This window comes from Oreochromis aureus, linkage group 19 (assembly GCF_013358895.1).
Source record: "Oreochromis aureus strain Israel breed Guangdong linkage group 19, ZZ_aureus, whole genome shotgun sequence".
In the NCBI taxonomy this organism is placed as follows: Eukaryota; Metazoa; Chordata; class Actinopteri; order Cichliformes; family Cichlidae; genus Oreochromis; species Oreochromis aureus.
Window position 1 is genome coordinate 19168457 of NC_052960.1, and position 13789 is coordinate 19182245.

At 39.9% G+C, this 13789-nt stretch overlaps 2 protein-coding genes across 4 annotated transcripts in view; one reads left to right on the forward strand and one right to left on the reverse strand.

Annotated features, from left to right (window-relative positions):
• Positions 1-6382, reverse strand: part of ppm1aa (protein phosphatase, Mg2+/Mn2+ dependent, 1Aa) — a 43476-nt gene extending 37094 nt beyond the window's left edge. Inside the window, exons 1-5 of one of the 3 annotated variants that reach the window (XM_039603030.1) lie at positions 5766-6382; positions 4005-4858; positions 3787-3904; positions 861-972; positions 684-741 (exon numbers count right to left, since the gene is read on the reverse strand). In XM_039603030.1, the coding sequence (XP_039458964.1) occupies positions 684-741; positions 861-972; positions 3787-3904; positions 4005-4841 (1125 nt within the window). In that variant the 5' untranslated portion in view covers positions 4842-4858; positions 5766-6382. The remainder of the gene's footprint in view (positions 1-683; positions 742-860; positions 973-3786; positions 3905-4004; positions 4859-5765) is intronic. The other 2 variants (XM_031758183.2, XM_031758184.2) reach the window with 2 other exon arrangements.
• A 3640-nt stretch (positions 6383-10022) lies between these two features.
• Positions 10023-13734, forward strand: dhrs7 (dehydrogenase/reductase (SDR family) member 7). The gene is made up of 7 exons (XM_031758381.2): positions 10023-10232; positions 10827-10979; positions 11139-11245; positions 11455-11694; positions 11872-11994; positions 12095-12310; positions 13444-13734. Exons 1-7 carry the CDS (start codon positions 10103-10105, stop codon positions 13483-13485), a joined length of 1011 nt encoding a protein of 336 aa, XP_031614241.2. The 5' UTR covers positions 10023-10102; the 3' UTR covers positions 13486-13734.
• The last annotated feature ends 55 nt before the right edge of the window (positions 13735-13789 follow it).

The following is a 13789-nucleotide window of genomic DNA, read 5'->3' on the forward strand; positions in this document are numbered from 1 at the left end:
TCTAGGAAGCCTAGTGCCCTCTGAACACAGAAATCTTTGTGTAAACTGGTTGGAAAAACAAATCTCAAGTTAATCAATTAGCAAAAGTGAGTCAAAAGGTTTGAGGGGTTTTGGGTTTTTTTGAAGAAATTACCATGTGAAAGTAAATACAGTAATTAAAAGACCTTCCTTACAAAAACATTAAATACAGGAACCAGAGGACATTTTTTACTGTCAAGGACAAGATGATGTGCACTAATACGTGTAGCTGACTCAATGAGCCTATTTGATAAAAGGCACAATATCTGAGTGGACAGGGGCAAAAGCTCTGAGTCCTGTTTGTATGAAAAGGACTTATGAGAAATGTTCATTTTGAATCAGTTTGAAGGAGAAGACCATTTTTATGCCACACTTATTGATGATTTCTTTTTTAGTTCAGTTGCATTAATTGGTGAAATTAGCTCATGGTTTGTTTGTTTTAGTTAAGATAAACCTTGATGACAATTGTCTGACCTGCTTGAGTCAATCCATATTTTTTTTTTCCTCTGACTGCATTTTGAAAAATATCTCTTGGCAATATCCTTGTTTTACCTTTCTCAATATTTACAGCATGCAAGGGATTAGTACAACTGTGCTTAAAGAAAAGAAAAGCATGCATACTTCAAAGAAAGCACACCTGCAGGAAGTCAAAGCAAAATACTTACTGTGTCATCACTTCGATAGGGGATAAGTTTGTTGTACACTGCTTCAATAACACTTCGTCTGAGGGGGAAGACAAAAAAAAATCCATGCTAGTTTTCATTCAAAATGAAAAAATATATACATATGACACCCAGTGTCGCAATAGCATGCTTTCCATTCTAACCACAAATATCACTTACTTGCTCGCCAGCTCCCCACCAGGAGGAAGGTTAGGGATGCTCTCAGATGCTAACGTCCGCATCACGTGGACCAAATCCGGGACACCTTCATCCCCGTGCTTTTTGATTATCTCTGTTGGAAAACACAATTTGATTAGATTGCAGCTCTGTTTAAACAACACCAAATCACAGATGTTTAAGTGTCAATATATGTAAAACAAAAGCTTTGTCATAGTAATACTTCTTCCCTGATGTAACACAGAGGCCACAAAAGGGTCATCCCAACTAAATAAAATATTGCTAACTTTGATGCTTACTTTTAATAGTAAGTGTAGAAAAAAACTAAATAAGCCTACTTTCGTCTATTACATTCAGCCTAAGCTTTGCACAAGATATAAATTATGTGTCTTTTATAAATACAATCATATACTGAATGTCATGGTGTGTTGGAAATGTAAATACTGCTACTATTTAAAAAAAAAAAAAAAGTCCAGGTAAAAATATGTTTGTCTCTGCCTTCTGCTGTTAATGACATTACTAGGGTATCAACCACATAAGACAATCATCTTTTATTATTACTGGCCCTGGACTTCTATGACGCATGTTATAGGAATTCACAGACAATTTTGTTTAAGGAGCAAATGTAACAGCCACGTAAATAACTCTTCAGAAATACAAAGTTACATCATGTTAGATATATTAATTAGAGATATAACAACTGGCAACCAGACAAGTTCATTCTAGCATCTAAAACTGAAAGGTTATCATTAATATTTGGTAACATGGGCAGTGACAATATTTACTTTGGAGTTTGTTTTGCTTTAAGCGCATCTAAAATTTCTCTACCTGCAGCTGCTAAGCCACAAGACAATGCGGAGAAAGCAGGGAAGGCAACAAAGACAGATAAAACAGGAGGTGAAACAAAAAAAGATAAAGACATCTATCCTTTGTTTGTTTCTTTTTAGCTGAGTGGTTAGTCAGGTGGAGAAGAACTAAGCCCTGTGTAAATAATGTATAAAGCTGTTGTAACTATGCTAGCGAGTACAAAACTTTACCGGGATTTCTTATATGACCCAAAGCAGCTTCTTTTCACAGAACCTTTAGGCAGTAGCCCGGAAAGTGAAGAAGAAATAAGTACAAGACATTTTCCTAAAATCCAGATTATATTATTATTATTAGTATTATAATACCCGTTCCTGCGTAATGAATGGGACACAACAACAAGTATAACCTCAACCAGCAATTGCTACTTTTCTTTCTTTTTTTTAATTCTACAAAATAGCAATGAAGCATCAACTGATGCTCAAACAGAACAACACAAGCCCAGGTATCATGCCAACAGGTGCTACACCAATGGTGGTGGTGTAGCTGGCAGCACTTGTCTGTTTTTTACCTTTACCTGCCACTGGGATACCACATTGGTGGACTGGGACCAAATTTGAATCTTGACTGCAATTTCACCAACAGTGACAACAAAATAACTGGATAAACTGACTATTCTTTTGCATTTGTTTTCACTGCAAAGCTCGTCTTTTTTATTGTCTTTGTTATAAATCAGACGCTCCTATTTAATTTGTGGCTGTGCATTTTTTAACCTCTATCTAAAAGCTCAAGGTTATTACTGAGTTTATAGTCAAGGCAACACAATGAGAGCCCTCAGTCAACAATCTGTTTCAAAGTAAGTAAAAGTCCCAAGGTTTCCATAGTTGATCCTATGAATGGATTACTGTTTCCTGCAGATGCTTTGCACTACAGGTATTTTAAAACATACCAGGGGAGGGATTCTAAGTATCAGGCAACAGTCTCCCTGTTGCCAACCAAGGCCACTGCCACCTGTGACTCTGTTCGACCCCATCTGCACACACAAACACCCCATGGTGGATGCAAAAAGACAGGGACTGATAGTTGCCCTTTTGATATCATCTTTAAGGTCAAAAATACACCATAAATCATTTACTAACCTATTATCAGATGAACCTCCACCACTTCCAACTTTTTAAAAATGCATTTGTTTCTCCATAGTGTAGCGGTTAAAGCATTTGCTTAACATGCAAAATATCTTCAGTTGAAAACCAGGGGAGAGACAAATCCCTGGGAGGTTTAAGGCAGGAAGGGCATTCTGAGCTTAAACCTACCAGATTAAATATATGGATACATCCGCTGTTGTGACTCCTTGCAAAGCAGCCAGGGGAATCTCTATTTGCCAGCTGAGATATTAAATTTAACCTTCAGTGATTGTATGTTGTTTGTTAAGTTAATGAATAATTATGTTAATAGATTACAATGCTGACCAAAATTATAGTGATTTTGATTTTTGCCATAATCAGGCAGCTTTACCACACTGCTAAAAAGAAAATGTATTTTATAAATTTTTAGTTTAAAATTCCTTTTCAGACAAATAATGCAACACTCATAGGCTGTTGATTTAAATCTTGCCTGGGAAAAACCTACTTTACCTGTCAGCAACACCCTTTGTGATCCAAGTTTCAAACCCTGTTTTACACTTAAAGTTTTGGGGGGGGGGGTTGGTTTTGTTTTTTTAATCTAAAGGTTAAATACTTCTAGGGCATTAGGGAGTAAAAAGGAAATGATGATCACTGGCAGCATTTGAGAGACTTGACATCACTAGTCAGATATTGTTTTATTGATACATGTGCAAGATGTGCAAATAAACTTAAGATGTCAATGGCAGTCTCACTGTAATCAATGAATTTGAAGTCCTTCATTTGGTGTTTCAATGCTTCACTATCCAGTATGATTCAAATATCTACCTTAAATATATCAGATATTTAAGACCCAATCTACAGATATTAAAAACAAAACACTTCCCATTTTTGCTCTTTGATTTTGCATTTTTCATTGCCTCTAAATACAATTAAGGTATATGAGCATTTGTAAACTTGATGTTTTCTTCTATAATAATGTCAACCAAAAGTGCTTCTACTACCTTCTACTCTGGCCTCCAGATATTTGTCCAGCTCAGCTTCTCGTTTCACTGCTTCTGAAGATACCTTTGGGGCTCCAGGAAAGCAGACTAGCACAACACTCATATTGTCCCGGCTTCCCTGTAAAGAAATCAAAGATAACAAACAAGAATTTATGTAAATCAACCATTGTACCAAACAGCTCAACAAAGTGTCAGAAGAGGGTTTGTTAATGGCATACCTTGTACAAGCAGGTGTCAACAATTTCATTGCTGACTTTTTCAAGATCATCTGTAACCTCTAGCCTTGACCTCACAAAGTCACACAGTTCTTCATTGGCCATGACATCCCAGATGCCATCACAAGCTAATATAATGAATTCATCTTCCCCCTCGCTTCTCTCTATTGCATAAACTTCAGGCTCTGGAGAAACAAGCTGCTCTGTCGGGCCTTTTCCATGCACGCATTTGTAGTCGAAGTCTCCCAGAGCACGGGACACTGCTAGGGACCCATTAACTCGCTGGATCATGACTGAGCCACCGGCGTTCTGGATCCTTTCCTTTTCCAGTGGGTTGCTAGGTTTGTGATCCTGTGTGAAGAAGTGCACAGTGCCGCCCCGGCTGAGGAGCCCACGCGAGTCGCCGCAGTTGATGAAGTAGATATGGCTTGGAGAAATCATCACCCCCACTGCAGTGGAGCCACTTCGGTCCACACCGTGCTTCTTCTCAGAGATGGTTCGCATGTGTTCGTCAATCTGCAAGAACCCAGTGCGGATACCATTCTTCACGCTGTCCACACAGGGGTCATCCTGAAGAGCACTCTGGAAGTCTGAGTTGCTGGTGATGTGCTCCAGCAGGTGCTCACAGCAGTACTTGGCCACCTGAGAGCCAGCATGCCCATCATAAACAGCGAAGAATGACCACAGGTCAAGACCATGAGGCAGACCAATTACCGCTGTGTGTGCATCCTCCATCTCAACCCGCCAACCCTGCATGCTGCTCAGCCCATACCTCAGGTTGTTACCTTCACCATGGGAATTATACTTTTCCATCTTTGGTTTGTCCAGAAATGCACCCATTGTGTCCCTTTAAAAGCCTGTAACACAAAAGAAATGACAAATTCGTTGATAAGAAAGTGCAGAAATGTAGTCATCCAATCAAAGCCAGCAATTTGAAAACTAAAACAATACATGTTGTCTAATTATGACAATGTGAAAACATAAAACGAGTACAAATCTGACTAATTTTCTGAAAAAGAGTTTTCTAAAAAATAACCAGAAAGAGGCACCAATTCTATCAATAAACTAACAGCACGTCTTAGATCCATTTGTGGCAAAAGATTAGCATCTTGGAGTTGAGTTCAGCCCCTACTAGTCTAAAAATAGTAGACTTGTGTGCACATTTTGGCCACACATTAGGAACACTGCTGGTGTGGATCAGACTGAAACGCCCTCAGGCCACTGGCTGTCTAGAGTTTACCAATAAATGTAGCGCAACGTTTTAAGTTATTTACTTTCATTTTGATAGTCCACTAAACCACTCTGACCTCCGCAATGCAGACCACTTCACCATACTAGCTAGCTGGGGTAGTAAAGAGTTGCCGCTACAAGCCTGTAGAGCTAGCCCCAGCTAGCAGACTCGATAACATCACAAGACATAAAATCGGCCAAAACCAACTCTAACGCTGTAATAAACTAGTTTACACCATAATCACGTTTATTAAGGCTCAATAATGCTGCTGGGTTTAGTGAGAAACTTTGCTCTGCAGCCAGTACCGACTGCAACTGAAATAAACAAACAGCCTAGCCTACTTACGGGCCTTGACCCTTGTCCCTCACAGCTAACTGACAGGCCTCCCTCCCTGCCGTGGTACGCTAATATAATATTGAGGCAGGCAAAGCCCTCGGCCTTGCTAATCGCTACATGCTAACACAGCTAAGAATTACGACTGCCCAATGTTCCTCAACAGCTGCTGGCTACAAAGTAAACATTTAATGACTTACCAAATACCAAAATACTAGTCGACACCAGCGCAAGATACAACAGGGACGATGACCGACTGGCCGCAGTTCGCACCAGAGAGGGTACACCGACGAAACTAGGGGGTTTACGGCGGTTTAGCTAAGGTAGCTAGCCAGTTAGCAGCAAGCAATCGTCACTCAAGACTCGGTGCATATAAATTGTGTAGGTGCGGAGGTCCCTCTTTGCGTACGTCCGTGATGCATTACATTATCTCAGCTGGCGAGAATATTCAAACGGATTTTCTCGTGGTTTTTTGGGGGGTGGCCAGAGGTTTGTGCGGCCAAGCCAGGGGAAGGGAAGCTGAAACGTCTGCCCCAGCCTCTCCACTTGACAGCCTGACAACTTGCTAGCTAACGTTAGCCTGAGCGGCACGGAGCGACGGAGACAGGACCCGGATGTTGCAGGTTGCGCATTCGAAAACATGACATCATTCCTGAAGAGCTGTGGCTGGCTGCTCCAGCTGCTACACAGAAACGTGCTCGGAAAGCATGTACACCACAACACGGGCTTCCAAATCTGATAAAAACAAGCCCGTACAAAATGACAATTAATTCAGTGCAATCCTGCAAACGGGCTGCATAAGTGCTTCTGTCAAAATATGTCGTTATTGCACAATTTCCTGCTTCTTGTGCAATTTCAGTCTGTAGAAGGGAAATGTGGCACAGTTAATGGTGACCATTCCTTGATTATTATTTTTATTAATTTAATTTTTTTTTATTTTACCCTCCTTCCCCCGCCATGTTCTCCAGCGCCACCAATACGTCGAATTATAGGTGTGTTTATGCACTTGAATCGCTTGCTTTATTTATTTATGTATTTATTTATTTATTATAATAATTTACAACTGTCAGGTTTCCAGCACATTCCCACAGCAAATTATAAACAGTTATAAAGGCTAACATGCATGCATAAATTGTTTTGTTTAGTTGTTAAGTATAATTCGTGAGGTCTGTCCAAAAAGTTAGATTACAATATGTGCAATCATAAAAATGAGTCAATCTTTTTCTTATTTGATTTGTTGTTCAAAAACATTTTAGAGGAAATTTATAACCTATATGTGCAACCACAAAACAAATGAGTTCTACTTTTCAGATGATTCCAGTGAAAAAAATTTTTTTTCATTGACATTTAGCAATCATTTAGATATGTACATGTTTCTGGGATTATATATTACATAATATTTTTATCTGCAATTCATTAATTTTGTTTTATATGTAGTATCTAAAAAGTAAGAACCGAAACTTTATGGCAACTGGCATCTGCAAACAGAACATTCCCATAAAACTTCCCACCATAGTTTTATTTTGCTGTTGTAGAAACATAAACTAGTCTGATTCATTGAGTGTTTCTTTGAGGTCAGTCACTGTCATACTGTCATACATAAAGCTGACAAGTTTTTGCTGGGTATATTTGTAACAGAGGATCTTCAGGCCAAGTCTCATAAAAGTTAAATGAGATGACACAGAGGTTGTGTGTGGCATTGCTCGCTCTTGTGTAAAAGGCTTTCAAACCCAGTATCCAAATGCCTGTATGTAGAAGATGACCACCATCTGCACCATTTTTACTGTGGACAGTTAGGGGAGGACTTTCTCTAATAGATTGAATTGACTTTGCTGTCACAACAGGAAATCTTTTCAATATATCATAACACAATACCAATATTTACTTTGTTTCTTTGCGTTTTTTTAATTACTGAGTTCCTTGTTATATTATAATCAGCTTTTTAAATGTCATTTGTTATTTTATTTTCTGATTTTTGTTTCTTAAGCTCATTCATTTTATATTGTTTGACATTTTTATTTTCATGTAAATTTATATTCTTGAGTATTTTACCTTATAGCTATTTTTGTTTTGTCATGTTGTATTATGTCATACTGAGCTATTCTATTTAATTTAAGCAATTCCGTCTTAGGTTACAGCTGCTCTAACATAATTTCCCTTCTGGGATGAATACTGTAGTATCTTATCTTAAATGCCCTTTAACCTTGCTGAGTTGCTCGACTCCCTTATCATCACTGTAGCTTTAATGGTTGACAGTGCTTGAGCATGGTATTCACATGGATGCAGGGGTCTCAAAAATTAAGATGTAATCAAGAGGAACTGAGTAATACATGAATCAATGTAACATGTCATGATCCATTTACTCTGAAGGGTCTGTTTGGTAAAAATGAGAGATTATTTAAAAAAAAAAATCAAAGATATCTTATAAAAATGAGTTAAAATGTATTACATTTACACAAGACATCCATGAGCCAAAATGTATCTAATGTGCTAAGCAATCAAAATTAAGTGCATTGTGTCTAACTGCACTCGGCCAGTAAAATAACCACCATATGCATGTTTTTCAGTTTGGAGTGTTGCTAAACCCATTAAATCCAACATGAAAATAACACTGTCCTCAGTTAGTTAAACTAGTCAAGATCACAGCTTTTATACTATGCAAATCTGTCCTGCATCAGGCTTGCATAAACCAATGACCGGGGGATATAGGTTATTTTAATAATAATAGATGATAGATGGATATAGGTTACTTTAAAAAGGAAATACAACATGCAAAACTGCAGATCGCTAATGCCTCATACTGGGAAAACGTGTGTTTACTTGTATTACTGGAATATATCCCCTCCTCTTACTTACTGCCATACTATACTTACTACATATCTTACTGTCTTGGAGCAACTGTGACCACATCAGGGATTAGTAAAGTATTTTGAGTAAAGTATTTTGAGTCACCACCAAGCCATTGGTTCAGATATGTGGATGACACCTGGGTGAAAATCAAATCTCAGGACGTACTACATTTCACGGATCACATTAACTCGGTGGACCAACACATCAAATTCACCAGGGAGGATATGAAAAGTGGCAGGTTAGCCTTCTTAGACTGTGAGATTTCCATCAGTAATGGGGGACATCTAAAAGCTGACGTGTACCGTAAACCTACGCATACAGATCAGTATCTAAGGTTTGACTCTCATCATCCACTGGAGCACAAACTGGGTGTCATCAGGACGCTACAACACAGAGCGAACACCATCCCCACTGACACAGCGGCCAGGGAGGCAGAAGAACAGCACATCAAGAAGGCCCTGAGTAAATGTGGTTATCCCAGCTGGACTTTTGTCAAAGCTGGAAAGACACCTAAAGAAAGCTCCAGCCGATCCAGGAGAGAAGGACAACCGCTGCCCAGGCGAAAACCTGTAGTGATCCCATATGTGTCAGGAGTATTGGAACAGTTGAGACGCATTTTTTCTAAACACCAGGTCTCTGTGGCTTTTAAACCCCAAAATACGCTGCGCCAAAAACTGGTCCACCCCAAGGATCAGGTCCCCCGACACAAACAGAGTAACATAGTGTACGCTGTTAAGTGCCAGGAGGATTGCCAGGATTTATACATCGGGGAAACCAAACAACCTCTAGCGAAGCGGATGGCACAACACAGAAGAGCAACCTCATCAGGCCAGGACTCTGCAGTCTATTTACACCTACAGGCCAATGGACACTCTTTCAACGATGAGGATGTACACATCCTGGACAGGAAAGAACGCCGGTTTGAGCGCGGAGTCAAGGAGGCCATTTACGTGAAAAGGGAAAGACCATCTCTGAATCGAGGAGGGGGCCTAAGGGTACATCTTTCGCCATCTTACAATGCTGTGATTGCAGCCATTCCCCAACTCTCTGTGAATGGTACTCATGGCCATTGATCAGTGTTCTTTGATCAGTGGGTTTTGGTCAGTGATTGTTGATCAGTGGTCATGGGAATTTGCATAATTATGATTAAGGAACTGACCTCACAGCCCATTGTTCCTTCAGTGGGCTGGTTTCAGTCATTATGCAAATGTACTGTTTATAAGGTTTGGGGAAACCTGCAGTCAGCTGAGACTGAAGAAGTCACTTGGATGAGTGACGAAACGTTTCTCCCACAAAACGCTACGTCCAGATGAACAGATTCAACTTTTGGAGATTTACTTTCCTGGATGATTGAGAATGCATCAAGGTATTTTGAGTCTGATTCTGTTCCATTAAATCCTCTCTCATCTAAACTCAGGGCTGTTTTGTTTTTTGGGGGGTGGAGAATCGCCAGGTTCTGCAGGACACTGTGTAACAGCTGTGGTTCAAGTTCGTTATTGCAAAAGATAACTGTTATACTGTTATGCAACCTGAAGAAGAGCGATAGATAGGAAGATAGAAGCACGTTTATTGCTAAAGGTTTAATTTGAAAATAAAGCGGAAGTGACGTAGACATCCTTTAGCTTAGTTGTGGTTGTAGCCACTTTAAAAGTGTACGCGTGTGCTGTAGCCCACTTGCTTCCACCAAATGGACTGCTGTATTGTGTCTGCTCTCAGCTGGTTTATACCAGTTTATTTACTCATCCATTTACTCTGTTTCCTTTTCGCGGATGCAGACTTCACTCTCCTCTGGGCAAGTCTAGCGGGGCACAAGCCAGGTGAGTCAAAAGGAAACACGCCTCATGTTGTCCTCACCTTCTTGTTTATAACGAAGGGAATCCGTCCTGTGATGGGACAAGCACGGGTAACCTCTCTGTTTGTGATTGATAGGTTGAACTGTCAAAGAACAATAAGTCGATTTTATAAGGCTTCGTCTTCAACTCAGATTGACCTCTGGACTCTTTAATGGCCAAACTTCATTTGTGTTTAGAAGATAATGTGTGCCATGCTAACTTTACCCAGCAGAAGACACAGCTTCTTATATTATATAGACATGTAATTATACAACAAATTCAGTATAATGTTACAATATGCACTTAGTCATTTCCCTGTATGACTAACAAAAGTCTTCCATTTTAGTGCACTACAACATTTTCTTACCAGTGACCACAGTTAAACAGATCCAACACAAGTACTAAATGCAAAATTATCCAAGAATTCAAGAGTCTTCTGTGAAAAAGATAAAATAAGTAATAATAATTTTGGTGAAAGTTAAAACAAAATTAGGCAATGTTTATGACTCCTTGGTGCTAACTGCTAAGTGTTGCAAGATTTTCCCCGAAATGTTGACTGTTGTGGTTTGTGTCAACCAGAGAGGAAGCTGAAAGGGCTGGTGGTGTGGATCACCGGAGCCTCCAGTGGTATTGGAGAAGAGCTGGCCTACCAGCTGGCAAAGTGTGGCTCACGTCTCATCCTGTCTGCTCGCCGTGAGGATGAGCTACACAGAGTGAAACGCCATTGCTTAGGTAAGATAAATTAAAATGATGTTGTTATGTAATCAACATCCATGCTTTAACTTTTTACCTTTTCAGTCAGTTCAGGTGCCAACTGGGCATTAGCTTGTTTTCAGTTCAGTCTTACTTGCTTGTGATCAGCTGAATAATTTTTATTCTTTTATTTTCAAGAGACCTCCGACCTTAAGGATGAGGATGTTCTTGTTCTTCCCCTTGATTTGCTGGAGAGGACATCACACGAGGAAAAAACAAAAACAGTTATTCGCTACTTTGGGCATGTAAGGCTGCTCCAGGTGTTCTTAGTTTCATTACCACATTAATATTTCCTGACGACTGACAACCTATTTAAAAGACGCTGGTTTTAAACCAGGAATCGAACCATGACCAAATTAAAGTTTTATTTCACCAGATTGTAGATTGATAACTTTTCAAGTCATGTCATCTTTCTGCACCTTTTCATCCTATCTTATTTTCCATTCCTAATCAGATTGATATCCTCATTAACAATGGTGGTCGAAGTCAGCGCTCTCTGTTCTTGGAAACCAGCGTGGATGTGTGCCAGGCCTTGATGGAGCTCAACTTCTTAGGTACGGTCTCTCTAACCAAGCAGGTGCTGCCTCGCATGACGCAGCGAGGCAGGGGGAGCATCCTGACTGTCAGCAGCTTAGTCGGCCTCGCTGGGGCGCCTCTTGCAACAGGATACTCTGCCACCAAGCATGCACTTCAGGTGACGCGATTTCTCATGACTCTGTGGTTCTGTGGTTTGAATTTAACTCATTTAATGTAATTGAATGTTTCTGCATCTCGTCTAAACTTAGCATTAGTTATATATGGGGAACAAAGGAAGGAAAAAAAACTATTACCGGTCCCAACTGGATAAGTGGTGTTGCTGTATTTTCCACAGGGTTTTTTCAATTCCCTTCGACCTGAGCTGACTGATTATCCAAAGATACTAATTAGCATGGCGTGCCCAGGGCCAGTCCAATCACAGATCATCAGCAACGTCTTCACAGAGGAACTAAACAAGGTAATGCATTTTATTTGCTGTTTCTATTTCACATTTGTGACATAAGTGCTTTTTAGGAACGTTTGCTTTCAATAACCATTTTTCCTTCCATTACATAAAGCCTGTGGCAACAGTTGGAAGCCAGGAACACAAAATGCCAACAAATCGCTGTGTGCATTTAATGCTAGTGGGAATCGCCAATGGTGTCAAGGAGATGTGGATTGCACAGCAGCCCTTCCTCCTGTTTTACTACGCCTGGCAGTATGCTCCCACATTTGCCTGGTTCATCACAGACCTGCTGGGAAGGAAGAGAGTTCAGAATTTTAAAGCTGGTGTGGTAGGTACATAATATGCACAGGGTGTATGTAAAAGATGGGTGTAGCCACCAAGACATCATGCCTTCTGGACTCGGAATTTTGAAGGCATCATGTTGACTTTTTTCTGGAAAAGTGAAACATCTCAAAGGTGCTCTATTGGGTTAGGATCCAATGACCGTAGAGATTGTCTGAGTACAGTAAACTCAGTGTCAAATTCAAGAAACCAGTTTGCGTTGATTTGAGCTTTGTTATGTCTCATGTTATCCTGCTTCAAGCAGCTGTCAGAAGATGAGGTGATAAAGGGGTAATACTCAATTGGTGCCAAGCAACCCAAATATCCATGCTTTTATTTTGTTTACACCAAATTCTGACCCTACCATCCAAAGGTAGCAACAGAAGTTGAACTTCATCAAACAAGGCAACATTTTTCCAGAGTTCTGTTGTGCAATTTTGGTGAGCTTGTCTGAATTGTAGCCTCAGTTTCCTGTTCTAAGCTGACAAGAAATGGCACCCGGTGTGGTCTCCCTATGGTGTTAATGGGGCATTTTCACCCAGAGAACTGCAGCTCACTGCATATTTTCTCTTTTTCAAACAGTTTCTGAAATACGCTGACCAGCAGATCTGCTACATTCAAAGTTACTCTTATCACTTTTCTGCCTCATTCTAATAGTCCGTTTGAACCTCAGCAGGTCATCTGAATCATCTCTACATGCCTAAACTCATTGAGTTTGCTGTCTTGTGATTGGATGGTTAGATATTTGTGTTACTGATCAGCTGACTAAAGTGGCCAGTGAGTGTAATTATGTCAGTGTTTTACAGAGAGGGAGGAGACTGCATATAAATTGCTTGCTGGACCCTAAATATAAAGAGGTTAATGTACAGAAAGGTCATTTTGCAGCTGGGTGGCCGTTGTTGATTCACATGCTTCAGAAGGATCATTTTGAAACGGACAGAGCCTAAAAAATCATGAATAGCATAACAGTGAAATCGCTGCCTATAAAGCACGTCATCTTGTGACCACGTTGAAATTTTTTTAAGATGTACAAATATTAACAGCATGTCTATTTGGACGTTTTCCTTCCCTTTAAATTATTTTGATTTGATTCAGGGAAGTAGAAAATCAGTGCTGACAGCTACCCTCTTCCTTTTGCAGGATGCAGACTCTGCATACTTCACTAAACCAAAGACCTCCTGAAAGCCGCGTCCTCAGGAAGAAACAGTTCTTGCATTCCTAAAGTTGGACTTTGTTTTTTGTTTTTTTTTCCATTCAGAAGGAAGAATTCAAGGACACAACTGTTTAAAAGCTCTTCTTGTCTCAGACGTAGTTAGTCTTTTTTTTCCCTTGGTTTTTTTTTTAATGTTAATCTTGATGACACAAGGCCTAAAGAATGTTTACAGATTTGAATGGCCTTTTGGATGACTAATAAAGTTTACTTCAAATAAATTTTCTTCTGTGCCAGGTTGTTTAATGAAACACTAAACTGCTGTTTAATGAGCGA